The sequence below is a fragment of the Halichoerus grypus genome, chromosome 14, assembly GCF_964656455.1.
Source record: "Halichoerus grypus chromosome 14, mHalGry1.hap1.1, whole genome shotgun sequence".
NCBI lineage: Eukaryota > Metazoa > Chordata > Mammalia > Carnivora > Phocidae > Halichoerus > Halichoerus grypus.
This window is the reverse complement of record NC_135725.1, coordinates 80,622,925-80,650,190: the sequence shown is the minus strand read 5'-3', so window position 1 is coordinate 80,650,190 and position 27,266 is coordinate 80,622,925. Positions and strand designations below refer to the sequence as shown.

At 54.4% G+C, this 27,266-nt stretch overlaps 1 protein-coding gene and 1 long non-coding RNA gene across 9 annotated transcripts; one reads left to right on the top strand and one right to left on the bottom strand.

Annotated features, from left to right (window-relative positions):
* Window positions 1-1,136: 1,136 nt before the first annotated feature.
* LOC118545484 (uncharacterized) lies at window positions 1,137-2,571 on the bottom strand. The gene is made up of 2 exons (XR_004922111.2): window positions 2,188-2,571; window positions 1,137-1,529 (listed from the first exon to the last, which is right to left on the bottom strand). It is a non-coding gene; the product is annotated as an uncharacterized LOC118545484 (long non-coding RNA).
* TRAF1 (TNF receptor associated factor 1) lies at window positions 2,562-24,492 on the top strand. 8 transcript variants are annotated; one of them, XM_036107775.2, is made up of 10 exons: window positions 2,562-2,652; window positions 4,358-4,478; window positions 5,268-5,513; window positions 5,612-6,003; window positions 7,992-8,076; window positions 16,859-16,924; window positions 17,421-17,831; window positions 19,358-19,535; window positions 21,312-21,460; window positions 23,318-24,492. In XM_036107775.2, exons 4-10 carry the CDS (start codon window positions 5,864-5,866, stop codon window positions 23,534-23,536), a joined length of 1,248 nt encoding a protein of 415 aa, XP_035963668.2. In that variant the 5' UTR covers window positions 2,562-2,652; window positions 4,358-4,478; window positions 5,268-5,513; window positions 5,612-5,863; the 3' UTR covers window positions 23,537-24,492. The 8 variants fall into 8 exon arrangements, with proteins under 8 accessions (XP_035963668.2, XP_035963670.2, XP_035963665.2 ...); XM_036107772.2 differs by lacking the exon at window positions 4,358-4,478 and adding an exon at window positions 4,515-4,671 and having other exon boundaries at window positions 2,567-2,652; XM_036107769.2 differs by lacking the exon at window positions 4,358-4,478 and adding an exon at window positions 4,515-4,743 and having other exon boundaries at window positions 2,567-2,652.
* Window positions 24,493-27,266: the final 2,774 nt, after the last annotated feature.

Below are 27,266 nucleotides of genomic sequence, written 5' to 3'. Positions count from 1 at the left end.
GTTTATATATTTGGGTTCCATGACAGAAAGCATTCAAAGACACAGTCCTAAGGCTAATACAAAGTTTGAAAAACCCAACACATTCTATGATCTTTAAGGTCATTTTCCTCTATCAAAAAAATCTATGAACTGTTATTTTTTGAACTATTATTTAAGCATTCGTTTAGTCATCTTCTGACTCCCCCTTCCCCCAAACAACTGGTTTAGAGGCAAGGAAAAAACAAACAGAACATAAGTCTGACTCCTAGTCCAGTGCTCATTCCGATACATCAATATATACTCCAATATCACTACAGATTTTCAGGTGGGGGCAGAGAGAGGGAAGGTACAGCTCCTTTTCCTCCCAGCACCAAATTGTCAGAGCTTTGTAGTTTTCGCCAGTTTTCTATTCTCTGTCTTAGAAGGGATTAAAGATCTCTGCTCTTGGAAATAGGGGAGGCCAGGAGGGGGAAGACACTTAGGGGCTTGTGACTTGTGCTCTACCAGCCCAACACAACTCACAAAACTGTAACTATCCAGAGTCCTCTGACCATTCAGTACACAGTACCTTTCAGGAGCCACAGGCCCACAAGGCTTCGAGGCCAGGCAGGCAGCTTCAACGTCAAGAGCCCGATGGCTGAAGGATGGGGACAAAACCCCCATCCTTTTGGAGCCTTTTGGTGCCTCCTAGGACAAACACAGCAGAGAGGGATGTGAAAGGGGCTGCGGAGGCTCAGACATTCCCCACTTCCCCCATTTGCTTTCTTGTTCCTCAGTCAAGGCCTCGCTCTCAGACCACCAGATCTTAGTGCTTAGCCAGATGGACTACATTTCTTTTTAAACTTATTTTTAGAAAAAAATTTTTTTTCTCTACTGGGTAGAGATGAGTGGTCTCCAAAAGGTCTCATTTCCTTTCTGAGTCAGGTTCAGCCTCCTGGGGCTTGGCTTTCAATTTCTTCAGCTGTGCTGTTCCCTGAGCCCTCAGAGGTCCTCTGGTGATGCCCCCTCAATTTTAAGAGCCCCCCAAAATAAGCCAAATGACTACAGATAAGTTTTTGGTACTTTCCAAAATTAAACTATTTCCCTTGGTAAATTTCCACCAAATGAGCTCATTAATTTGAAAACAGGAAGTGACACATGAAGAGAGTGAGGTCAGGTTGCTTGTTCACTTACACTGCTTTATTTTGGGGACAGAGAGGACAGGATGGTTGGGACCAAGGTGGGGCCAGAGAATGGTTTTTACAGACCCCACATCCTTTGTGGATTGGACCCAGAATCAGTGGATTTTTAAACCAGAGACTCAAAACTCAATCCATTTCTCTTAGAATGCAAAGACCCTATAGAAACCACCACTGGTCAACTTCCCCCAGATGGCCTCTGTTGGAGGCCCGGAGAGCCTCTGCTTGTTTGTAAGCAGATGTCTCCCCTCCAGGTTGGACCCGAAGCTCTTCTTTCACCAGCAGGATTCCCTGTCCTGCAGCATGAGCTGCTCCCTCAGAAGCCGGCAGAAGCTCTGCTCTGGATGGATCAGAGGCTTAAATACGTCTCACCTGAAAAAAACAAAACCAGGGGCGCCTGGGTGGCTCAGTTGGTTAAGTGTCGGACGAGGTCATGATCCCAGACCGATCCCAGGGGCCTGGCATCCAGTCTCGCATGGGGCTTGCTCATCAGGGAGTCTGCTTCTCCCTCTGCCTGGCGCTGTCCCTGCTTGTGGTCAGTCTCTCTGTCTCTCCGACAAATACATAAAATCTTAAAAAACAAAACTAAAAACAAACCAAGAAACAAAACCAAAGAAATAAAGCACAGTTCCCATATCCAGTTGGGTATCAACACACACACACACACACACACACACACACACACACAAATGAGACCCTGATACATAAAGAGAATTTAATGGATGCCTCTGAGTAACTAAAACAAAACAAAACCAACAAAGTGGGCAGCCTCACTCCTCCCTCAGCTACCAATCCTGCAGATATCAGAGGTCTGATGGAGGAGTCTTTGACAAACTCGTAAAAATAAAGGTTGTTTGTATCTTTTAAACAAAAATTCCATCCCAACACTAAGTTCCATAACTATTTTGACTGATATACACAAATTCATAAAGAATATGTGCTCCTGTGTGTGTGTTTAGATGAAATCAGAAACGGTTCCTTCAAACATCGGGTTTTGTAAAGGGAGAGCGCCGTTGGAACCGCTTTGTACCGTTTCTTTGCCGACCGCCCCAAGCCAGTAAGCTTGCGCGAGCCGGGCACTGCGCTAGGCTCTTTGCAGGAATCCGAGAGAGCTAAGACTGCGGACCCCATCCCCACGCGGGATTTCAGGCAAGCGGGAGACCCGGGGGGGTTCAAGTCCCAGGTCTGTTTTCGTTTACTCTGCGAAGGCTTTCCGAGTCTTCCCGCGTCCTGCCTTTGCGCCGGAGCCACGCGCGGGGCGAAGGGCAACGGCAGCGTGTCAGTCCCCACGCTGCACACGCTGCCCCGAGCCTCAGTTTCCCCACCTGCGGAGAGGCGCTCGCCCCGCCCCCGGGGCGGCCCCGGGAGCCGGCGGGGGCGGCGAGGACCCGCCCCCGCCCTTCCCAGCTTCCGCCTCCCGGGCCACGTCTCCGGCGCCCCACCGGAAGCTCCCGGCGGGCCGCGGGGAGGCTGTGGCGGCGGCGACGGCGCCGAGGTTGGTTGCACTGCATCCCGCCCCACCCCGCCCCGGGTCTGCTCGAGGCTCCGCGGCCCCCGCCCCCGCGCTCCCCGGCCCGGGACGCCCCAGCTCCCGCTCGCTCGGGCGGGGGTTCCCCCAGTGCAGGCCTCCCCGCGCGGCCCGTGACCTGGACTCCACCGCTGCAGAGCCCGCCCCCGGACTCCCTACCCCAGCGCTTCCTGCGGGCAGCCGGGGCAGCCCGGGGGCTCGCCCATCCTTGACTAGTCGCCCGCGCTGCACTGCTCTCGTCACGGGGCACGCACCTGGAGCAGTGGCGGTGGCGAGGGGACAGTCACCCGCCCCGGGGGGGGAATGCACGAACGGGGCTGGGGGCGGGGCACAGACAGGCAACCCGGCATCGTCGAGCCGGGCGACAGCGGGGAGAGGGGGCTATGCTCGGGTTGGGGTCGCGTTGGGCGCCCAACCCCATTCTGGGGGCAGACCACCGAGACTCAAGGGGTCTAGTCCAAGTGCACCCCAAAGGTCAAGTGGATGGCTGGCGAGGGGGGGCGTACGCGGCGCAGAGAGACTCCAACCTTGTAGATCCCCCCCCCCCCCCCCCCCGGTGGAGTCACGGAGATGGGACCAGTGGAGGTTCAGAGTAGAAGAGAAAAGGGGTCAAGGAGAAGATAAAGAGCAGCCAGAGAAGTGGGGTGGATCCCCGCGGTGGAGTCACGGGACCAGTGGAGGTTCAGAGTAGAAGAGAAAAGGGGTCAAGGAGAAGATAGCAGCCAGAGAACTGGACGGAGTGGGTGCAGAAGCCAAGGGAAGGAAGGGAATTTGGAAGGAGGGCCAAGAATGGGGTCAGGTGCTGGCCAGAGGGCTGGTTAGATAGAAACTGGGACAAGCCCTGGGCACTGGTGACCCCAACATTGAGAACCCTGGGGAGATGGTTCTGGAGATTCGAGTGAGGAATTCTCTGCGTAGACAGTCTTTTCTACAAGTTCTATTAAAGTGTGCAGAGAGTGTAGATGCGGGAGAGAACTTTGGGATATGGGTGGAATGTGTGGTTAGAGTACAGGCTCTGGGTTCAGGAGTCCCCCACTATCTGTAAGACCTTGGGCAAGTCACTTAACCGGTTCGTGCCTCAGTCCCTGATCTGTAAAATGGGATGATGAAGACACTCCCTGCCTCAAAGGGGTCATGTGAAGATTAGATGGGTGTTTAAAAGTACTTAACATGGCACTAAAATGCTGTAGCTATTATTTTTCACTTTTATTATTGAGCAGGGCATACCTTGATGCTGATAGGAAGATCTGGTAGAGAGGGAGGCATTGAAGACAGAGGGGAGAGGAAAGGGACCCAGAACTTGGATGGGGAGACAGGTGTCATTCTATGCCAAATGAAGGGAAGTTTGCAGGCTTGGGGTATGTGGTTAAGGGAGTGCCTTTCTGATAGGCCTTCTCCGAAGTAGGCCTCAAGGTCATTTGCTGAGAGGGCCAGGCCACAGCTGACCCAGGTGAGGGTGGAGGTCCGGATTTACACCTGCAGCGGTAGGGGGCCATGTCCTCTTTGCCAGCAGCCCCAATATTGCTCCAGGGAAGGGGGACGGTTGAATTTTTCTAGGGTCAGAGGACATCAGACCTGCCTTGCCCACTTACAAGGCTCAAGTAAAGTTGATGGATGCGGAAACACTGTAGAAGCATAATTTACCATCTTAATTCTTTCCCTTGATCTTGAGGAGCCGGAAGGGCTGTGGCCGTCACTGGGATACAATGTCAGAGCCTTCCAAGCACTTCGCTTGGGCCGTGTACCATGCGAGGCTTCCGCCCACCCCCTCACTTGGTCACCACAACAGTCAGGTAAAGTAGACTTTATTATTCTCCCCCACTTGACAGATGCCAAGACTGAGGTTCGGAGAAGTTAAAGACCATGTCCCAGGACCCACAGCTAGTACATGGAAGACCTGGGATCCCAGCTCAGATCTGTCAGACCTCAAGGCCCGGGATTTGAAACCACTGTGAAAGTTTGCAAAATCCAGCAGGATGGGAAGAGGTAGAGGGATCATCTCCTGCATTTGGTAGATGAGAAAACAGGCTGGATGCTCTGACCTCCAGCCCCAGCTCTGTAAGCACCACCAGGTCGCCTTGCTTTCATCTCTCTTCTAAGGGTAGGAAGCACAGAGGTTGGAGTTCCTCAGACCTGGTACTAATGCTACTCCCCCACCTGGGGCTTCTGACTTCGGACCAGGCACTTCCTTTCTCTGTGCCTATGTGTTAAATTCCTGCTGTCAAATCCCCAGCAGGTCGCTTGGACCAGCTTCCTGTGACCTAGTATTTATTTAGAGCTTTGTTCTCAGGGCCGGGGAAGTTGTGGCGCCTGACCCAAGTGTGTGGCCACCTGTGACTTCCTGAGTGGGGAGGTGGGGGGAGGGCCCTGAGCAGTTCATGGTCCCGAGGCCTTGCTTCAAAGGAGGGGGGAGGGCCCGGTGTTGTCACCATGACTGATGAGGAACGCCACAGGCAAGGTTCGGACATCAGAAGCCTCCCGGCTGCCTCGGGTTGCCTTGGCCATTGGGGTCCCAGCATCTTAGAGCCCAGAGGGGCCTTGGAGATAGCCTGTTACAAGTCCTTTTTTTTTTTTTGTAACAGATGGGGTTATCCAGACCCACTGTGAGGAAGTGACTTTTACCTGGGGGAGACTCTGGCCAGGGTAGAGCTAAAGCTCCTGGAACTTGCATTTTTGGACAGAACCCTGGGGATTTCCACCAGGGCAGCGAGCACCCTCACCGAGAATTCTGGGCTCCCTCGAGGTCCCGGGGAACACAGCAGCCCTCAGCTGTGACTCTCTGCCAATGTCCCCAGGGAGGAGGAGGAGGAAGCCAGCAGCCGCCCAAGGTGCTCAGACAGGGAAACTCTGATTGCAGTTCCTGAAAATCTGGGGCCCAGTTCTTTTTTCTCTCTGACTTGTTTTCTTTTTCTCTCTCACTTTAAAGAATGACTGGACACTCCTAAAGCGTTCTGTCACCATCCAGGGGATTTTTTGCACCACGAAGGGTAATTCCTGCCCCATCCCTGCTGTGACTCAGCTGTGACGTTGAACCACACAAGCCGACGAAAAGATAAAGTCGTCAGACTCCTGCTCACCAGACAGAACTCACCTCTTCTCTCAGCACAGATTCCACAGGGCTGGTCTCCTCCCCACAGTTGCTTAGACCGGGAGCCCCTGGCCAACCTGGGACCCCAGGATGGCATCTGGCCCAGCCAGCAGCCCCCACCCGGCCCCTGATGAGAACGAGTTTCCCTTTGGGTGCCCCCCCACCGTCTGCCAGGACCCAACAGAGCCCAGGGCCCTCTGCTGTGCGGCCTGTCTCTCTGAGACCGTGAGGTGAGGGGTCGGAGGAGCGGGGGGGGGGGGGGGGAGGTGTCAGCGAGGGGCCCCTGACGGGAGGCAGGGGTGAGAGGAGCTGGCGGCTTTAGGCAGGTGACTTCACCCCCCGGGGCCTGTTTCCACGCCCTTCCCTTGTCGTCCCTGGCACGGGCCCTTCTAGGGATGGAGGGAGAAGTAACCACGGGAAGATGTTAGCTCCCACAGCAGAGGCCAGCCAGGGTGGAGGGAGGGAGAGCCTCTGCACCCAGCGGCGCCAGTTACTGACTGTGTGGCCTGGTGCAGAGTGCCCAGCATCCTGAAGCCTCAGCTTCTTTGTCTGTGAGATGCCTCCACAGCTCTTTTCTACCTCCTGGGGTTGGGACAAGGCCCAACCAACAGTATGCGGAAAAGTTCTTATAAGAATGAGTATAAACTCCCTTGGTAAATGACAAACTGCTATAAAATCCATCTCCTTCCACAATACCACCCTTCACCTTGTACTGTTGGCTGGCAACCCTTTTAAAGGGGACACACGGATATCTATATTTATATATGTCTATATTTATATATTTCTATAGAATATATTAAATTGTATATGTCTCTATATAAATACCTATTTATATAGGATACACATTTTACATATATATAGAATTATATACATCACACGTATTGTGTAGAATATGTAAAAATATGTGTATATTTATATTTATAATATAAATAACTCAGGTGTGACATTAATATGATCATCAGCATCCCCATCTTAAGCAACTATTATGCGCCTACTATAGGTAAGCACTCTTTCCTTGGATCCTCAGAGGAGCCTGGAAAGGTGGATACTGTTATTAGCCTATTGTATAGATGGGGACAATGAGGCCTAATGGAGAGATTGGGTCAGCTTGCCCCAGGTCAGATTCCTGGCAGATGTGCTTCCATTTTCTGCCATGCGCCTCCGTGTGACCTTTGTTTGGGGCTTTACAGCGTCAGAAGGTGAGAAGACTGAATCAGGCAAGCTTGCGAAACTCAAAGGCTCAGACAGGGGCGGCCGGTAGGAGGGGAGAGGATGTGGCTGTGGAAAAGCCAGGTGGGGAGTGGGGGGGTGGGGAGCAAAGCTTGACTGCTTGTACCATCGAGCTGGTGTTTCTGGGTTCATCTCAGGCTTTTGCCATGGGTCTCTTGGCTTCCCTCCCCATTCCTCCAAAACGTGGCAGAGCAGGGGACGGAGCTGACAGGGTGTCGGAGGGACCCGGGCCTGAAGAGCTATGCCCGGCTCCTGACTCAGTCTCCTCTTGGCTAACACATGCATCCTCAGGGCCTTGTTTTCCTGCTGTGTCAGATGGGCCTGACCAGTGGCTGTCGCTGTGGGTCAGCATCACGTGGGAGCTTTCTGAAAGCACGTAGGTGCTTTTCGCTCTGCTCAGAGTCTGACACCCACTCCTGGTTAAGAAACTCGGGTTCTCTGAGGCCCCTTCTCGTTCTAATTGACTGTGGTCATCTGTCATTCCCGAAAGTCAGAGACCCAAAGCCAAACAGAGGGAGCCAAGGAGCCCGTATATAGCCACATATCCGCAATCCCTTACCTGAGCCCCTGGGGTCAGATGTATTTTGGAATTCAGACTCTTTCAGGTTTTAGAAAAGCGAGGCAGTGCATTACTATGTCATTCTTCCAGCGGGGATTAGGGCAGTCCCTTATAATCCAGCATATCAGTGTTTCTGCGCTGAAACAGAAATAGTCACACTCAGTGGGGTAAGTAAGGGTGATGGTAGCCTCCGGTCACCCCAGGTCAGGTTTGGCTGCCAACTAAGCTCACGGCAAACTACCGGAAGACATCAGGGGTGCCCAGTACTTTTGAGGTTCGGGAATGGTGGGTCTGGGATGGTGGAGAGCCGGCTTATTGACATCAGCCACCACACCGGGCAAGGCCTAGGCCTTTGGAGCTATCAGGATGGAGGTTGGTGCCAGGAAGTCATGAATGCTTCACTCAGCAGGATTGTTCATGTATCCCCAGGACCAGCGAGGACCGGCTCTGTCCAAAATGCAGAGGGGACGACCCCCAGTCTGTAAGCCCGGGAAGCCTCCTGTCTCAGGAGAAGGTACGTGGCACCGCCAGGAAAGGGTATTTGACCACTTTTTTTCTCCTCCGGTCGAGGTTGAAGCCATTAGGCAGCTGGCCACAAAGTCCCAGGCAGGAACCTGCCCCTTGTCTAGAGTCTGGACTGAATTCAGTTTGTAAGCAGTGAGGAGCCTGACATTCACCGTGGCCAAGTGACTTGCCCAAAGACACCTCGCTGTTGTGCGACAGATTCAGGGTGAGAACACCAGTCTAGACCGGGGGTCTGCAAGCTATGGCCTGCAGGCCCAAACCAGCTTGCCACCTGGTTTTGTCTGGCCCACAAGCTAAGAATGGTTTTGATATTTTAAATGGTTTGAAAAAGTCAAAAGAATGGCATTTTGTGACACATGAAAATTGTTATGAAATTCAAAGTTCTGTGTCCGTAAATGAAGTTTTATTGGTACACAGCCACAACCCACTCGTTTTTGCATGGTGTGTAACTACTTTTGCCCTACAACGGGGGAGGTGAGTAGTTGCAATAGAGGATTCAAAGTGCAAAATATTTGCTATCTGGCCCTTTATGGAGAAGTCTGTCACCTCTTGATCTAGACAGTTCTTTCTGGCCCGGTGTGCCCTCAGACAGGGAGAAGTCCTTCTCAGCTTACCTCTCAAGCTCTGCCGTGCTGTGCTTCTAGGAATAAGAAACAGCTTTGGAAGTGTGAGGGGCCAAAGAGACATTTTCAGACACCACAGTTTAGAACTCTAGGCCTTCCAAGTTGGAAGAACCCTCACAGGTCCATCTGTCCAGGGAAGAGGCTCCCACAAGCCAACCAGACCTGGTCCATTCCCGCCAGCACATGACAAAGTGATAAAAGTAAGGAAATCGTAGTGAGTTTTTTATAAAACTAAAACCTTTCCATTCATAGAATCAACCTTTGCTCTGGGGTTATATCCTCCCCATACATGTCTTTGTACAAATGAAATGATGGTGATAGTCAATGATAGGATTTTTGATAACGTCTTTACTTGGCAAAATAAAAAAAATGGCAATCTTCATGTTCATCTTCCAATTAAAAAAACAAACAAACTTGTATTGGCCCAAATCTATAAGAACCACTGCTCCAAATCTAGTCCCCGGTCTTACATGTTGGGCCCCAACATCCACTGGGGAGTCTCAGCACAAAACTCCGTAGCACCTGGGGTCTCGCCATTTGGCCACCCTCCCTCTCCGTGAGGTTCCTGGCTGCTTTCAGCCAGAGCTCCCTCCTTGCCCTGAAACCACGGCCCAGCGCTCGGGAGCCTGGTGTCCAGGGATGGTATTGTAGATTCTGTGCGTGGCCGAGGTCACGTTCATGCCTGTTTCTCCATGAAGAAGCCAGATTGGCTCTGCAAGGCCAGCTCAGGGCCTGTGATGTCCAGCTTACCTGTCCGTGGCTGGCTGTAAGGAAGCCAGAGACAGACAAGTCTTCACACCTACTTCTCCCTTCTCTTCTTCTGGCCTCTCAGCTTCAGAGAGCTGGAGGAATTTCCTGCCCCCACCAGAGCTGGCCTTGAGGGCTCTCCCATCCTCTTCTCAGCAGCCCCTCCCCTGCAGGCCCTCAAGGGACTCATAGTAAGGACCCCATGCATTTTCCCAGAACGTTCCACTCTGCAACGTGGTAAGAGCCAGTTGGATAAACTGACCCCGTGGAATGGCTTCCCAAGCCTCCCTGTGTGGACGTCTTAGTGCGCTAACCATGAGATGCGAGCAGACACGGACGTAGCTCTCTGTATGGGTGGCCAGGCCCCACCTGCAGAGGAGAGGCTGTGCTCCCCGCCTTCAAAGGCTCCTGCCCGCTCGAGTGCTCCAAGGAAGTTGTTTCTAATTTGTCTGGTTTTTTTCCTCTTCACAATATTAATGCACATTCATTGTACAAATCTCAGATAATAGAGGTAGGAGATATTTTCAATCTCATAATCCAGTGGTGTTTTTTCATCTTTGTGAACGTGAAATCCAGTGAGAGTATAAGCGCTCCGATTAAGGGGGAGCCTGGCACCCCATCCTTTTAGTTATCCCATCTCTTTCTCCTGTCCCAGCCCCTGAGGGACTCTGGGGGCTCCCGGAGTCCTGCAGAGCACAGTGGGAAGCTTGCTGCCCTAAATCAAATGAAGTGATCTGATGGTAGAATTACAGGTACTCTGATTGCCCTCGGGGTAGGAGTGGGTGCTGTCTCCAGGGGGGCCAGGGCAGCAGCAGGCCTCTTGCCCCAGCTTCCCCGCCCGATGGGGAAAAGCTGGGGTGGGGGAGGGTATCGCGTGAGCCCGTGGTCCCAGACCCGCACAAAGCCACAGACCGGAAAGACTAGAGAGGCTCCTCTGGCTCCTGACCCCAGTGGGAACTTTGGGGGACTTTTGACCAAAGGAAAGCAGCTGATTAGAAGTCAATACTTTGCATATGTGGTCACTCTGAAGTTTGTGCATGCAGGAAAACCTGGGGACTGGGGGTGTGGGGTGGCCAGAGCCCGGCTGGGTCAACCCCAGAGGCGCCCATGCCATCTGCTGATCAGCGAATCCTCATCCTCTGACTTCCTTAGATTAGTGTCTCAGAAGCGCTCACAGCCGTAGACGCAGGAGCTAGTCCCAGATATTAAGGACCCAGATATTAAAGGATCACTGTTGACCTAGTTAGAGGCCGGGTTCTTGCCTGGAATGACCTTCTTCTAGAAGTGACAGTGAAATAAGGAACAGCCCGGTGTCTGGAAAATAACGTTCAGTTCTGTCTGCCGTGACCCTGTGAGGAGGATTGTTCCTTTCACTCTCCTGCCTCGGAGACCACCCGCGGAGGCCAAGAGCAAGCTGGCCTCGGACGCCAGTGGCTTACGACAGGCTGCGGGCTTGTGACCCCATGAGACAACCTCTTCGACCCAGGGGGACCCTGATGCTTGCGCCGTGTTCCCCTTTGTACTGAGCTGGACTCTGTTTCCCTGGGGGCCACAAGAGGCAAGTGAGTCAGCCTTCGCCCCCCGAAGCGGGCCCGCATCCGTGGGAAGACACTGACCATGTCCCTCTTGAGTCTGTCCCCAGTCTGTGCACTTGGGGTAACTTTCTCCCCTTTATCGGTGTCCCTTGAAGTGTGTTGGCCCTGTGACATCCTGTGTATATTACCTGGCGGTAATATCCCCGTTTTACCGAGATTTTAGGTAAGAGACTGAGGCTCAGTGAGAAGGTGCGCCTGGAAGGTGCGAGTCCTGTCGCAAGGGGGAGGCGAGCCCAGGTTCTAAGCCCTGCCCTCCTCGGCTGGTGGCCCCTTCTCCCGGTGGATCACCCCGAGTGTTTTATGCAGGTTTAAATACCACCGTCAGCCCTGAGTGCTGGGGTCCACCGGGTGCTACCGGGAAACAGGAATGGGCAAGAATGCTTTCAACTAGACACTCAGGCAGGCTTCCTGGAGGAGGTGGCCGTTGAGCTGAGCAGAAGTTGCCAAAGAGGAAACAGGCTCTGGTAGAGAGGAGGGCAGGAACTGGCAGGCAGACGCAGGCTGACCAGGTCCCCCCGTCCCGGTGAAGGACCCCTCCCTCAGCACCAGCTGACCCCCGAGCAGGACCCGAGCCAGCCTCTGTGCCCGGTGCGGCAGTGGGGGCCATGCCTGGCACCCTCTTCATGCTCACATTCTCAGAAACCCACAGGTCCCCTAGTTGGGGGGGCCTGGATGGGACCCCCTGCTGACCCCATCACAAAGGGCCTGGGTGAGCACGGTGGCCCGGAATAGCACACACCCCCAGACTTCTCGGACACAGACAGAAGGACAAGTGTTCCCTTGGGGCTGGGATTTTGTTTTCTGTTTCTGTTTCCTCCTTGGAGAAAATTCCATGGTGGATTTTATTTTTAGCCATTTGCAAGCATTGGGGCCACTCACAGGGGCCGCTTGTGGCTCCAGGCATACCAGGCTGGGCCCAGGACAGATGCCCTATTCTTCCTCTGCAGCCCTGGCCTGATTCCCTCTCCCGGCCCCTCTGGCCCCATCCTTTAGGGGAGGCCACCCTCTGGGTAAGGCGAGGACTCCCCGGTTGGGAGGAAGGACCCTGGTCGTGGACTCTAGGTCCCTGGCCTCTACTTCGCCTTTGCCCTGAACTGGAAACCACTGGCCGTCCCTGAGCTTCGGATTCCCTACTTACATGAGAAGCAGAGCCTCAGCGCTCCAACCTCCTCCTTGAGATCCGTCGGGGCTGTGCTCGCTCAGCTGCCGAGAAAGCCGCAAACCCTTGCAAGGTCTTGTAACTGTGGGCCAGAAGACCCAGGTCCAGGCGGCTCCTCAGTGTTCAAGCTTGCTGTGACCTCAGGCCAGCCCTTAACTCAGTTTTCCATCTGTATTGAGAGGAAGCTAATCCCACCCTACCTGCTCCCGCCCTGTCACTGCAGGGATCCTATGAAAAAACACGTAAGAATGCTTTAGTTCAGTATAAATACAAACATGTTTAGGTTGTCCTCATCTCCCCAAGGAAATCCAATGGCAAAATAGCGTTTTATAGGATTAGTTATTAAGAGTTGAAGATGTGAGAGGGGCGCCTGGATGGCTCAGTTGGTTAAGCGTCCAACTCTTAATTTTGGCTTGGGTCATGATCTTGGGGTCCTGGGATCAAGCCCTGCATCGGGCTCTACGCTCAGCGGGGAGTCTGCTTGAAGATTCTCTCCCTTTCCCTCTCCTTCTGCCCCTCCCCCTGCTCATGCTTTCTCCCCCCCCCCGAAATAGATAAATAAGTCTTTTAAAAAAAAAAAAGTTTAAGATGGGAGAATTAAATGAGAAGCATATATATGACAGCCATGGAAGAAAGAAAAAAAAAGATATCCCAAGGGCAGTGCTTGATCCATGGAATAAAAATACAAATGTACTACTTATAGCTACTACTTATGGCTAGCATTTATTGAGTGCTATGGTAAGCAGAATGGTGTTCCCCAAAGAGGTGCACATCCTAACCCCCAGAACCTGTGAGTATGTCACCTTACATGGCTGGATTCACCTGCTCCAGCCACCATCACATAGACTGGGTGGCGTGAACAACACAGATGTCTTTTCTCACAATTCTGGAGGCAAGAAGCCGAAGGCAGGGTGGGTTTCGTCTGAGGCCTCTCTCCCAGCTTGTAGACGCTGCCTTCTTCCAGTATCATCGTATCATCCTCCCGTGGTGTCCAAATGTTCTTGTCATAAAGACACCAGTCATATTGGAGGAGGGCCGTCCTGCTGCCCTCATTTTAACTTCATTACCTTTATAAAGACCCTGTCCCCAAATGCAGTCATGTTCTGGGGGGATGGGATTCCCAACAGATGAGTTGAGGGACACAACTCTGCCCATAATGGCCACAATGGCCAAAGGGACTTTGCAGATGTGATTAAATCAAGGATTAAATTGAGATGGAGAGCTGACCGTGGATTATCATAAGAGGGAGACGAGAGTCAGGGCTGGAGAGACTGGAAGGTGCTGTGGTGCAGGGTTTGCGGATGGAGGGAGGGGCCATGCGCCAAGGGATGCAGGGGGCCTCTAGCTGGAAAAAGCAAGGAAACGGAGTCTCCCCGAGAGCCTCCAGAAGGAACACAACCCTGTTGACACCTGATGTGAAGGCTTCTGCCCTCCAGAACTGTGAGATAATAAAAATTGGTGGTGTTTGAAGCCATGAAGTCTGTGGTATTTTGTTACAGCCGCCGTAAGTAACTAATGCTAGCACTTACCAATATTGTCGCCTGTGATCCCCCCAACTCCATGGGGGGGGGGGTCCTATTTTTTTTTAAAGATTTTATTTATTTATTTGACAGAGACACAGCAAGAGAGGGAGCACAAGCAGGGGGAGTGGGAGAGGGAGAAGCAGGCTCCCCGCAGAGCAGGGAGCCCGACGCAGGGCTGGATCCCAGGACCCTGCGATCATGACCTGAGCCGAAGGCAGGCGCTTAACGACTGAGCCACCCAGACGCCCCCGGGGGGTCCTATTATTATCCTCATTTTGCAGATAAGGAAACTGAGGCAGGGAGAGGTTAGTAAGTCTCCTAGGACCAAACAGCTAGCATGTGAAGAGACTGAAATGGGCTTTGCACCCCGGCAGGCTGACTCCAGAGCCCACCCCCTTAGTCCCTGTGGCACTCCAAGGAGCCAGTGACTGGACTGGTGGTGGGACTGGGAGCCGCCTGGCTGGCCACCTAGGTGTCTGAAGTCCTCCCGAGTCACCCTGCCCATCCTCTGTCAGCCACCGGAGGCCAGCCATGGCCCACACCCATCCACGCATCATAATGCATCCAGACCACGCTTTCCAGGCTGCAGTGGGCTTTCCAGACACCAGCCCCTCCACCTGCGGGTGATCTCTCCAGTTCCATCCTTAGTTTTCTCCCTCCTATGACTCACTTCAAGCTTAGGGCCCAGGAACTTACCCCTGGTCCGCTCACCCAGGAACCAGGTCCACAGCCAAGCCTCAGGCCCTCTGTTGGTGCCGCCGGCCCCCGCCCCGTGCTCCCACCTGCTGGAAGAGGCTGCGTCACTGCCTGCTCCCTGAAGCCAGCGCAGTGTGCCCCCGCCCCAGTGAAACATCTGTGTCCTATTCCTTGTTGGGAACAAGTTGTGCTCGAAGGCCCAGGGCGGGGGCTGAAATGAAGGCTGGCCGTTTGCTGAGCTGTGCTGTGTGCCCCAAACCAACGGTATTCATTAAACCCACAGCTCTTGCTTATTTTACTTTTAAAGAATAATAACTAGGGTGGCTTTGTATTTGCTCAGCCCAAAAGACCTCTCCTCCCACCCCTTGCATCCAAATCTGCCCTCGTTTTGCCCCATGAGAGCATTCTTTTTAAAAAACAACAACAACGCCCTTGGAGAATCAAGATATTATTGCTATGCAATAAAATCCACTCCTCTTAAGTGTACCATCTGATGAATGCCAGGAAATGTATACAGTCGTGCGACCACTACAGCAGAGGGGGTGAATGTTTCTACACTGGAAAAAGCTTCCTTGGGCCCCTGGCTAGGCAGTCTCCCGAGCTGCAGCTCCAGGCAGCCACTGATCTACTTTCTGTCACTCGAGTTTGTTTTCTAGAATCTCTAAGAATGGAGTACTAGCATGCAGTCTTTGACTTCTTGTAGTGTTTGACTTCTTTCATTTAGCATAGTGCTTTTGAGGTTCCTCCATGTTATTGCATTTATTCGTATTTTATTTTATTTTTTTAAAGATTTTACTTATTTATTTAACAGAGAGAGACACAGCGAGAGAGGGAACACAAGCAGGGGAAGTGGGAGAGGGAGAAGCAGGCTTCCCGCGGAGCAGGGAGCCCGATGCGGGGCTCGATCCCAGGACCCTGGGGTCATGACCTGAGCTGAATGCAGACGCTTAACAACTGAGCCACCCAGGCGCCCCTATTCATATTTTAGTCCATCTGATTGCCAGGGAACTTTGCAGAGCATGGATAGAGCACACTGCATACCCATTCACCATTTGGTGGGTATTTGGATTGCTTCCAGTTTGGGGCTATTATGAGTAAAGCTACCCTGAACATCACATACACACAGAAATGTGTGTTTCAGGTTCTCTTGGTAAATTCCTAGGGATAGAATGTGTGGGTTGTACGCTTACCGTATAGGCATGGTTTGTAAGAAAGTTGCTTTTTAAGTATGATTTAACTTTACAATACACTTGCATAAATTTTTCCAAAGTGGCTGTACCGTTTGTGTTCTCAAGTTCCTCCACACCTCACCAAAACTTGATACTATCATTCTTTTTTTTTTGCATTTTTGCCCATCTCATGAGTCGATAGTATATTTCACTGTGGTGGTTTGTTACAATTTGCATTTCTGGGATGACTGGTGATGTTGAGCATCTTTTCGTAGGCTTACTTGTCATTTATATAGCTCCTTTTGTGAAGTATCTGTTCATTATTTTACCCATTTTATTAGGTGGCTTGTCTTATTTATTGAATTGTAACAGTCTTTGTATATTCCGTATACAAGCCCTTTCTAAATAATGCGTTTTGGAAAAAATTTCCTGCCAGTTTCCCATGGGCTTATTCTTGATAAGAGTTGGTGATCTGGTGTGTGAAGAGCCCTGTGGCCATGCTTCTCCCTCACCATTCCTTCTTGGGCAGATTCCTTCCCCTCTCTGAGCCTCATTTCTTCATCAGTGAAATGGAACAAAAAACCTCTTCTGCCTTCCTTGTAGCGTCGTTAGGGGCCTGGGAAGAACTGTGATCATGAAAGCATTTTGTAAACCCCTCAGACCTATAAGCAGGTTAACGGAATTGTCCAGTTGCTGTTGAATACTCAGTTCTGTTGGTGTTGCTGCCCTCGGGCTGTCCATTATCTGGAAGGGACAGCAGGTGCAGGGCAGCCGAGCCTCAGTCAGTCACGGGTGGATGGCTGAGGAGGGAGGCAGATGGGAATTGTGAGGAGAGGCCCCCCTGGGCTTCAGGAGGAAGAAGGTGCTGAGTCCTGCCACCAGCATGTCCCGAGTGTCTCCTCTGTAATAGACACTGCCCCACACTGGGAACACAACTGGGACCCTTAGAGACCCCCCAGCCCAGTGGGGGCAACCAAAGAGTGAATGATGGTTGAAAAGCCGGGTGAGACATAGCCTGACAGAAGAGAGAGCAGCGCTGCCCAGATCTCAGCAGAGGTCTTGATCCTGTTTTGAAGGAGGGTCCCGGAAGGGCTGATGCTCGAAAGGTGGAAAGGAGTCAGTCAGGCAGAAGGAACAGCGTGTGCCAAGTCATGTGGGCCAGCCCAGCTTCTGCCCTGGTGGATCCTCGTGCTTTGCAGAGCCCCAGTGGTGGCCACTGGGACCCCCATAACGTCTGGTGACATGGTTATTGTTTCCAGGATCACCCTGAGGAGGCTGAGGCTGAAGTTGGGTGCCCCTTTGCTGGTGTTGGCTGCTCCTACAAGGTAAGCGTCTGCGTGTGAGAAAGGAGAAGGGTCCACTACAGTCCCAGAGCTCCCAGATTTTCCCACAACACCAAGCTACTCCTCCTGGTGCCCCTTACATTAATGGCTCTTCAGAGCAACAAATCCCACTAGTAAATCATCTCCATACCGGGGGGAAATTCTTCTGAATGTCTCACCTGAGCACTGTAGCATCCCTAAAATAGGCCCCCCCCCCCCCGCCTCCCCTGCCCCTCTCCGTGGTCCTGAATTAGCACTGCTCTCACGGGCAGGGCAGAATTGTTGCTCCAGAGACTGGGACGCCCACGGCTCACCCTGGGCATGTCTGATGCCCGGGTCCTCATCCAGATCCCTCTTGCAACACACAAAGCATCTTCCCTTTTGCTGGGTAAATGGACCTGACTTCCCTTGGCAGCCTTTGGGTAGCCGGACTCTCCCCCACTCCCTGGTTCTCCTCAACCTCCTCTGTTTTCACTGACCAGCCCCGCTCTCTTGGCAGGGGAGTTCAAAGCTCCTGCAGGAGCATGAGGTCACCTCCCAGACCACCCACCTAAACTTGCTTTTGGGGTTCCTGAATCAGCGGAAGGCCCAGCAGGGCGCGGGCCTGGGCTCTAGGCCCATGGCGCTGGAGCAGAATCTGTCAGACCTGCAGCTGCAGGCAGCCGTGGAGGTGGCGGGGGACCTGGAAGTGGACTGCTACCGGGCGCCCCGCTCCGAGAGCCAGGATGAGCTGGCCCTGCAGCACTTCATGAAGGAGAAGCTCCTGGCTGAGCTGGAGGGGAAGCTGCGCGTGTTTGAGAACATCGTCGCTGTCCTCAACAAGGAGGTGGAAGCCTCCCACCTGGCTTTAGCAGCCTCCATCCACCAGAGCCAGCTTGACCGCGAGCATATCTTGAGCTTGGAACAGCGGGTGAGCGTGGGAGGCAAGCTCCCCTTCAAGGTGGGCTCCGGGGGGGGGGGGGGGGGGGGGCCTTGGCCCTGTCTTATCTCCAGAGCAGTGGACCGGCAGCCTTCATTCTGAGCATTCTCCCTGCTCCCTCACCCCCCTCCCCTGTCGCCATCAAAAAGTATCTGTCCTGTGTTCCAGGACCCTCTAGGAAAAGCACTGAATCCCAGTTATAGTCAAGGTCAAACTCCCCCATCCCCCATGTGCTTCATTTCCTTTGCTTGAAGTTCTCCTGTGATAGGATACTCCCTTCCCAAGCATTTCATTCCACTGGGGGACATTTTTCACAATGAGAAAGTGCTTCCTTATACGAAACTAAAATCAGCCTCTCTGTGTCTTCCCGGCATTGTCCCTGGCCCTGCGTTTCCGGGCCCCCTGAACAAATCTACCTTCCAGGCCCTGTGGCAGCCCTTCCAGCAGAAGCAGTCACTGAGTACTTCCTTCTGGAACCTCGCACTTGCAGTGCCTTCACCCCTTCCTCAGAGCACCTGGCTTCACGCTGCCCTCGTAGGCTCTGGCTCAGTCTCTGAAGGATTCTGCACACTCGGAGGCGGGGTCCCGGACCAACTCCAGATAATCCGGCTGTCTGACAGTCCCTAGTTGAGCAGGACCATGCCCTCTCTTGTTCCAGAGTTTATACTTCTTTTCCTAATATAACCAGTCACCATGCTAATATTGCTTTTTTTTTTTTTTTTTCCTGTCCAGCAACATTCTATCACTGCCTCGTGTTGTGTTGGGCCTGGATTTTAGGTCCAGCTCCACTGTTAACTTGCTATGTGGGTCTGGGCAAGTCACTTCCCCTCTCAGAACTTCAGCTTTCCCATCAGGAATATTAGGGATTCAATTTCCTCGAAGGACACCCACTTCCATGCCTGCCTTCCCGACCTGAGCATGCCCAAGAATAAGTCTGTTTTTTCAGATATCAATGGGGGGAGCGTACCAGAAGAGCAAGGCAGTGGGTTTGAGTGACCGAGTAAAGCCTTTATTCATGTAACTCTTGCCTCAGTGAGAAGGTGGGCCCCTAAGGCCGGCAGCCGTGTCTCTAGTGCATCAAGAACCTTCCTGGCTCTAGTCACCCACGCGTCGTGCGAGGCCTGGAGGCAGAGAAAATGAGCATGGGCCCAGCCTTCATTAGGGGAAACCGTCTCCCTGGTAGGAAGGGCAGAAAGATGTATCTTAAGAAACTGCTGGAAGTGCCCTGCAGAACAGCACTGAGAGGGACCAGCGGGGCTGGGGCAGTAGTGGGAGGCTTCCCGGAAGAGGGCTGTGTGAGCCAGGCTCCTGATGGATAAGGAGGAGTCGGCCAGGGGAGAAGAAAGGCCACGGAGGTCCAGGCAGGAGGGACAGCAGGGACAGAGGCAGATACGCGTGCCCGAGGGAGGCATGGTCAGGAAGGCATATCGGGGGCAGTTCTATCTCCGTATCCTACCGTCCCCACCCTGTCCCCAAGCTGTGCTCTGGGGTCCCTGGCTGAATGGGCTTTCCCGCAGGTGGTGGAGCTGCAGCAGACCCTGGCTCAGAAAGACCAGGCCCTGGGCAAGCTGGAGCAGAGCCTCCGCCTCATGGAGGAGGCCTCCTTCGATGGCACCTTTCTCTGGAAGATCACCAACGTCACCAGGCGCTGCCATGAGTCAGCCTGTGGCAGGACCCTCAGCCTCTTCTCCCCAGGTACCAGCTCCCCAGGGGCGTAGGCCAGCAGGGGGCGGCAGGCTTCCCTGGGCCCGGGAAACCAGCAGGGACAGCGGCCACGCTGGGGTTGTGGAGGTGGCAGGCTCCCCGCTCAGCCACACGGAGCATGGGCTGTTTGAACCGGGCACGTCTTCTGCCTCCCTGACGTCAGTCGTATTCTGCAAATAGGAGTAAGATTGTTGTCTGCTTCATGTGGGTCTCGGATGTGACAGAGAGAGTGCTCTGAGCCAGAGCTTGTGGAAATGAGAGGCGTGCCGAGGATGCTCCCCACAGGTGCTTACTGTAAGACCCCTGCCCTCAGAGCGCCGGTGGTCCGAAATAAGGCCAGTGGAGAGTGAAGTGAAATGTGCGGTTGTAGATCGTGAGTGGCATGTGAGTGAGTGCTGTGCAAATCCGCAAAGTTCTCATTCATTTCTGGGGCCCCCGGGCCTGGCGCAGTGTCATGCAAGGCATAGTTACTCAGGAGATGTTTCTCTTGTTTTTTGGTTCTTTAAAAGATTTTATTTATTTGAGAGAGGGAGTGAGCGAAAAGCGAGAGCACACGATCAGAGGCAGAGGGAGAAGGAGAAGCAGGCTCCCCGCTGAGCAGGAAGCCCGACGCAGGGCTGGATCCCAGGACCCCGGGATCATGACCTGAGCCCAAAGGACTGAGCCACCAGGCGCCCCAGTAGATGTTTCTCTTAATTAATTGGTCTCCATTGATGTAACGACGTGTATATTTGTGCCTAAAATTCTCAGACCTGCGTGCTTGTCCTCTCCTCTCACACATGCGCATCTAAGTAAGCGGGTGGACTGTTAGGAGGATCTGCTGATGACGATTTGAATAGCCTCACACATTTGCCTGGGCTTCAGACCCTTCTGTCCATCAGCTCCTCTGACCCACCCCCCACCAGCGGGGCTGGGATCCACACAGGCACGGGCGTTTGCCGCACGCCGCAGAGCAGGGCTGGCTCCCGCAGCCGGGCCCTGGTCCTTGGGAGCAGCCCCCTTCCTGGGGTGGCCTCACCTCCTCCACAGAGCTCCCCCCACCCCGCCCTTCTTTCCAAAGAGGAAAAAAAGAAGCAGCGTCTCTGACTTCCTGTTCTACCAAGATGTAAGGGGACAGATGAGTCAGACTGTCAGCCCGTCCTTCCTCCACCTCTTCCTGCCTGCTTCCCCAGCCTGTCCGCTCCCTCAGCCCCTCCCAGAGGGGCCCTCACACTGACAGCCACTGGCCCCCACACTTGGATGGCCCTTTCAGCTGCCTACGTGCGTAATCAGCGGGGATGATTCATCCCCCGGGGGCCTTCGCCAGGGTGGCTCCCCCAGCTTCCAGTGCTTGGGGCCGCTTGGCCTAGGGCCGCAGAAAGAGGTCGGTGTTGTGAGGCAGGAGACTGGGCCCAGCCACTTCCCCTCGCTGGGCTTGGTTTCCCCACTGCAAAGTGCAGGTTGGTTAAATCAAAAGTGGGGTGCCAGGGCCAGCAGCATCACTGTCCCCTGTTAGAGATGCACGTCCTCAGGCCTCGCCCGGCACTTGGGAGTCAAACTCCGGTCCCAGCAATCTGTGATGCGGACGGCTGCTTGACAGCCACCGGGCCAGATGATCTCCAAGAGCCCGGTTGGTCCTCCTTGATGCTCTAGAATTGAGATGAGCGCTGCGCTCCAGCCCCAGATTGCTTAGTTTTGAGCTGCTGACCTTGGGCATGCCGGTTACCTGGTCAGCGCGGGCGACACGGTCCAGCTCCCCCGGTGCTGACTCCGCCTTCCACACTTCAGCTTTCTACACTGCCAAGTACGGCTACAAGCTCTGCCTGCGTCTCTACCTGAACGGGGACGGGACGGGGAAGAGGACCCACCTGTCGCTCTTCATCGTGATCATGAGAGGGGAGTATGATGCTCTGCTGCCCTGGCCTTTTCGGAACAAGGTACGGGCCGGGCGGGGGAGGGGGCGAGCCCGGGGCCTGGTCCTGTCTGCATTTTCAGTTTCACCTTTTATAAAACAAGAGCCTGAGTCCACATCTAGTACCCATGGGCATCATGAGTCCAGGGGCTAAAATGCCTCGAGCAGCGCCTCAGGAAGGCACGTAGCAATGAAATTCACATGGTGAGGTAAATAAGGAGAACTGCCTGGAGGAGGTGCTGTGGGGCCAGTGTGAATTGGAGAAAGGGAAGGAGGCAGCTACCACAACACCCCTCTGAGAATGGCCAAAACACCGACAACGCCAGATGTTGGAGAGGGTGCGGAACAGTCAGAACTCTCGTTCACGGCTGGCTGGAATGCAAGACAGAAGAGAGTTTGGCAGTTTCTGACAAAACGAAACATACTCTCGCCCTGTGACCCAGAAGCCACCCTCCTTGGTATTTACCCAGAGGAGCTGAAAACTTTGGTTCTCAAGAACCTGCACACAGATGTTTATAGTAGCTGCGTTGAGAATTGCCAAAGCTTGGAAGGAGCCAGGGTGCCCTTCCCTGGGTGAGTGGATGCATGAACTGCAGGGCGTTGAGACAGCGGGATATTGTCAGTGCTAGAATGACACAAGCCAGCAGGCCGTGGAAAGACCTAGAGGACCCATAGAGGCCTATCCCTGAGTGAAAGAAACCGGTGTGAAAGGGCATGCACAGCACCATCCCAGCTCTGGGACGTCCTGGGAACGGCACTGTGGAGACCGGGAGAGATCGGTCGTTGCCAGGGGTCGAGGGGAGGCAGAGCACAGCGTATTTTTAGGGCAGTGAAACTCTTCTGGGTGCTCTAATTCTGGATACGTGTCATCACACATTTGTCCAAACCCAGAGGATGAGCGCACAGCACCGAGGGTGAACCCAGAGGTAAACCGTGGACTGCGCTTGTAGCAAATGCACCACCGTGGTGCGGGATGCCGGCTGGGGGAGGGGAGGCTGCGTGGGAAATCTCTACAGTTCCCATTTGCTTGTGCTGCGCACCAAAAACTGCTCAAAAAAACACAATCTGTTAAAAATATTTAGAAGGACGACAGGAGCGGGGAGGCGAGGCCTTCCCTGCAGGTGAACCGGCAAGGGGGGAGGGGAAGGAAGGGGTGGAGGGAGAAAAGAGCAAACAGGTGGGGCAGGGTGGGGATGCCACAGTGGTCTGGGTATGAGTCACTAGGTCAGTGGTTCCCAGGCCTGCCAGGGAGGGTTTTAAAATACCCAACAGCTAGGTCTCACTCCAGTACGTGGTGAGGCCTGAGCGTCAGGGTTTTTAAAACCTCCCCAGGGCCTTCTAAAGTGCAGCCCAATCTGAAAACCACTGTGGTCGGCTGTGAGTGTCTCAGGGACATGTGCCAGAGAAGGGGGTCTGTGTCGCTTTGAAATCCTTGGCGTCTTGGGGGTACGCATTTGTGTTTCGGGACACGGATTGACAGCCCCTCCGGAGAAGGCCTGTCTGTTCTTGTCCCTCTGCCTTGCCCCAGGAGATCCCAGCTGTAGTTGATGGATGAAATGTTCCGGAGCAGGAAGGGGCATCGTAGGTCATGGAGTCTGGCCTCCTTGTCAGTGCCCGGTCCCACCTTTAGCCCCCACCATCCAACCAGAGTTGACCGTGGCTCTGAATTCCCCCCTTCCTGGTGGAAAGAACATCTGATCCCTACTGGCAGGGCAACCCTTGAAGACTTCCATCTCAGGGGGCCTTGCCACACGCCAAACGCGGTCCTTACGTTGTTTCTTTGACTCTTAATCAGCCTGAGCTGGGGTCAGAGGGGCTGTACGGGGGTCCCTCGGTGCTGCCGCCCAGGGCCTGACCCCCCCACCTGCCCCCTGCCACACAGGTCACCTTCATGCTGCTCGACCAGAACAACCGAGAGCACGCCATCGACGCCTTCCGGCCCGACCTGAGCTCAGCGTCCTTCCAGCGGCCCCAGGGTGAGACCAACGTGGCCAGCGGCTGCCCGCTCTTCTTCCCCCTCAACAGGCTGCAGTCGCCCAAGCATGCCTACGTGAAGGATGACACCATGTTCCTCAAGTGCATCGTGGAGACAAGTGCTTAGGGCGGGGAGGGCCGCGCCGGCTGCACCTGACTCCCGAGGGAGCACCAGAGTACACTGGGGGGGGTTAGTACGATGACTGAGGTCTTGTCCATGGCGCCCAGGATCCCGGGGCACCGTGATGGGCCGGGCCGGCATGATCTGAGCGGGACTGACTGACCGTGGCTGGCCGTCAGCTGCGGCGGCGGCGGGACCCCGGGCTGGGCCCACAAAGGTCCAGAAGGAGGCGGTAGCAGGATTGTTGTCTTCTACGCTGACCACAGGACATTGGAGTCACTCCAGCCCTGCATGTTGAGGCAGCCTGTGACCAAGATGGGGAGGGAAGAGGGACCGAGCCTGGGGCATGGAGGGTGAGCATGGGGAGGAGGAAAGAAGCTCTCTGAGCAGGGCAGCTCTCTGGACAGGAAGGTCTCTGTACTGGGGTGGGGAGGGCGGGGTGGCATCAAGTTGGGACTTGGGTTTGAAGACCTTGAGGTTCCTTCCAGCCCAGAAAGCCTCCAGGTCTGGGCCTCCTGGTGCAGGAGAGTCCTAGGGCTGCAGGGGTGCTAGAAACATTCAGGAGCCTCATGGCCTCCAGGTTCCTCCGTCACCTTCAGGGCCACCCCGTGGCCGAGCTGGCCTGCGCAGCACCTGCCACCCCGGGTCTGGCAGCCCCGTTCCCCAGCATGCGGGGGCCGCGCGGGCCCATGCTTCTGCTGGGAGGACTCCCCTGCACCTCCTCCAGGTGGAACCAGGTCCCTCAGCTCCCAGGAGCAGCGAGAAGAAAGGTGGAGGAGGGGGCCCTAAACCCTCCGCTCGCCTTCCCTCAGAGGCCCTACCTTCAGCGCTTTCCAGAATCTCATGTCACCTAATTAACCGAGGTATTTCCTTCTTTCAGTTGACTGATCAGGGCCTCTGAGCCACTGAGCAAAGGTTGTCCTTTTAAATATGTATAAAACCAAAGAAAGAGATTGTTTAAATTTCTGTTGCGGTTTTCATGCGCTGCCTGATGGTGGGAGTTGGTTTGAACTGCGCCAAATTTGAAAAGCCCATTGCCAAGTCCTGGGTGGTGCTGTGAGTCTCGCAGAGGACGCCCCCCGGCCCGCAGGAGCACCCCCCCACGCGCCGGGCTCCTCCTGTCTGTGCTGGGGAGAGCCTCCCCAGCCTGCCTCCCGTGCTGGGTCCTGAGAACCGCAAAGGGGATGCCACGCCTAAGAGGCTGCTTAGAGCCCCAACATTGCTACCCGCCTGGCCTGGCCTGGCCGTGGCCCACACCTGTTTTCCCGCCTTGCAGGCCTCACACAACCAGTTCCTGCAGGGACCTTCCCCCGGTTTCCCAGAGACTGAGGCTTCGTGTGGCCGCCTGGGGCTCCAGCTCGGGACCTCACTCCTCTGCCCACCAGCCTTCCTACAGCTTACTCGCCCTCTGCTTGCAAGGCTGCAGCAGATTTCACTTCTCACACCTTCAGGGTTCTCATCTGTAAAATGGGTCAGCAGCCCTGCCCGTTCTCCCTAGCGCAGCACCTGTCACGTACCAGAAAACCCAGATCCAACCTGGGCCCAAACGTGGGATCCCGTTGTGCCTGAGCCTCTTTATTTGAACACGGGGGGCAGCCCCCTCCCCGGCCCTGCCCAGCTCACGGGGTTTTCATGAGGCCCAAATACAACAAGGGAACACACTAGTGCTTTGCACCGAGGCACCTTGCCAGGCGTGACAGGCTGCAGACCTGTCAGGGCTTTTCCTCGCCCCTGGTGCCGACAGGCAGCCGGCAATGGAGACAGACCTGCTTCCCCTCGACGAGTGGGAATAACAAGCAAAGGTCTGGCCCAGCAAGTTCTGGGAGCTTCTGCCTCCGCACCGTGTCTTGGCAAATCCATCTTCATCCCTGCTCGCTGAGTGCTGAGCTAATGGGATTGAGGACAAGCTGCTACTAAAGACAATCGTTACTCTCGCCTCTGCTCGCTGGTTTCCGATGGGAAGAGACACATACTTGCTTCTAACTGGGAGTCACAGCCACTGTTCCAACAAAGCCTTACTGAGACGCACCTGTCACCCACTGGCTAGACACTAGGGAGGAAAGGTAAGACGTGCACCCCACCCGCAATAACTCTTAGTTCAGTGCAGGAAGCAGGTCCATAAGTAGATGGTTGAGACTGATAGGGAAGAGTAGCTCGGAGAGAGCACCGGATCCCAGATCCACTGGGTGAAGCAGGGAGGGAGGGCTTCACGGAAGAGGTGACATTTAAACTCAGCCTTAAAATATTTTGAGATGCAGAGGATCGGGGTGTGGGGGAGAGGAAAGACCCCAAGGTAGGGAGCAGTCTCGGCTTCGGGTGGGGTGTGTGAGGCAGAAGCATGGAGGGGGAGGGGAAAGCATATCGAAGGCATCAGGAGGGGTCCAAGCTGCCTGAAAACGGGACATGGGGGGCTGGGGGGGCTCAGATCACCTGCAGGTGGTCCTTTGGGCTGTTTGCAGCAGGATGAGACAATGAGTTCAAACATTTACCGATGCATCTTCCAGCAAAGCCCACAGCGTTCTGGTGATTCCAGGGGAGGGAAGGCAAGACGGAGGCCAAGCCACCGTTTCATCGGATCCTCACTACTTCCCTGTGAGGCGGGCGGCACGGAACCCTGTCGTAAGGACTGGGAAGCTAAGGCCAAAGAAGCCAGGTGCCTCGCCCACGGTGAGGTGGGAGCAGGGCAGACAGCTGGAGTTAGAAGTTTGTTATTTTCCTTCCCCTTCAAGCTTCCTTTTGGCTGAAGTCTGTGTCTGCTGGTGCATTGAGGTCACGTCCTCATGGAGGCCTCGGGAGGCAGCGGGTCCCTCTGCCGCCCACAGAGGGCCAGCCCTACAGCCACCACTGCCCCCCGCAGGCCAACCCCGACCGCCCCTGGGAGGAGAGGGTGAGCATGGTCAGCACCCAGCACGTCTGCCCACAGGCGCCTCATTGTGATTCTCTGACAGCCCTGAACGGTACCCACAGCCGCTTTTTATGCCTCTCGTTGCTGGTTGCTTACTGTGAGAGACACATTGTAGAAAAATCAGGGGGAAGAAAAGTACAATATAGGAAGAAATAAGCCACCCATGAGCCCAGTGTCCAGAGGGACTAGGGACATCTTAGTAAATTTTCTTTGTCTTTTTGAACCAGTGGATACAAACATACACATAGACTTTCTTTGTTTGTTTTGAGAGAGAGCACATGAGTGGGGAGGTGCAGAGCGAGAGGGAGAGAGGGAACCGTAAGGGTCCACGCCCAGCGCAGAGCCCAACTGGGGGCTCCATCCCACAGCCCTGAGATCACGGCCTGAGCCGAAATCAAGAGTTGGCTGCTTAACCGACTGAGCCACCGAGGCGCCCCCACACGCATAGACTTTTTAAAATGCGATGAAAATCATACCAATTACAGCTTTACGCTCTCCTGTTTTCATGGACATCCCATCATAACATTTTGCCTCTTTTTGTAGGCAAAGGCACAGAAACTAAGGGAAGGCAAGTAGCTCACTCAAGGCCACTCCAGATAAGTGGTGGGATAGGGACTCACTCTTCTGATGTGATTCGCACTCAGATGGAGAAACTGAGCCACAGACAAGGGGAGTGACCCACATGAGGTTGCATTCCTCCTGAGGGGTGAGCCCCCACCAAAGGTCTAGACTCTTCTCTCTCCTGCATCCGGTGCCCGGCAGGGTTCAGGGAGATCCCAGGAGAGGATTTTCTTTGTGGGTCTGGAAGAGACAACAGGTCCCAAAGCTGGT

Excerpts from the sequence above, each read along its gene's own strand:
- TRAF1 (XM_036107777.2), top strand. The coding sequence starts at position 5,864 with ATGGCATCTGGCCCAGCCAGCAGCCCCCACCCGGCCCCTGATGAGAAC. Across the intron at positions 6,004-7,991 it reads TGTCTCTCTGAGACCGTGAG|GACCAGCGAGGACCGGCTCT; the intron begins GTGAGGGGTCGG and ends ATGTATCCCCAG. Across the intron at positions 19,536-21,311 it reads CCTCAGCCTCTTCTCCCCAG|CTTTCTACACTGCCAAGTAC; the intron begins GTACCAGCTCCC and ends TCCACACTTCAG.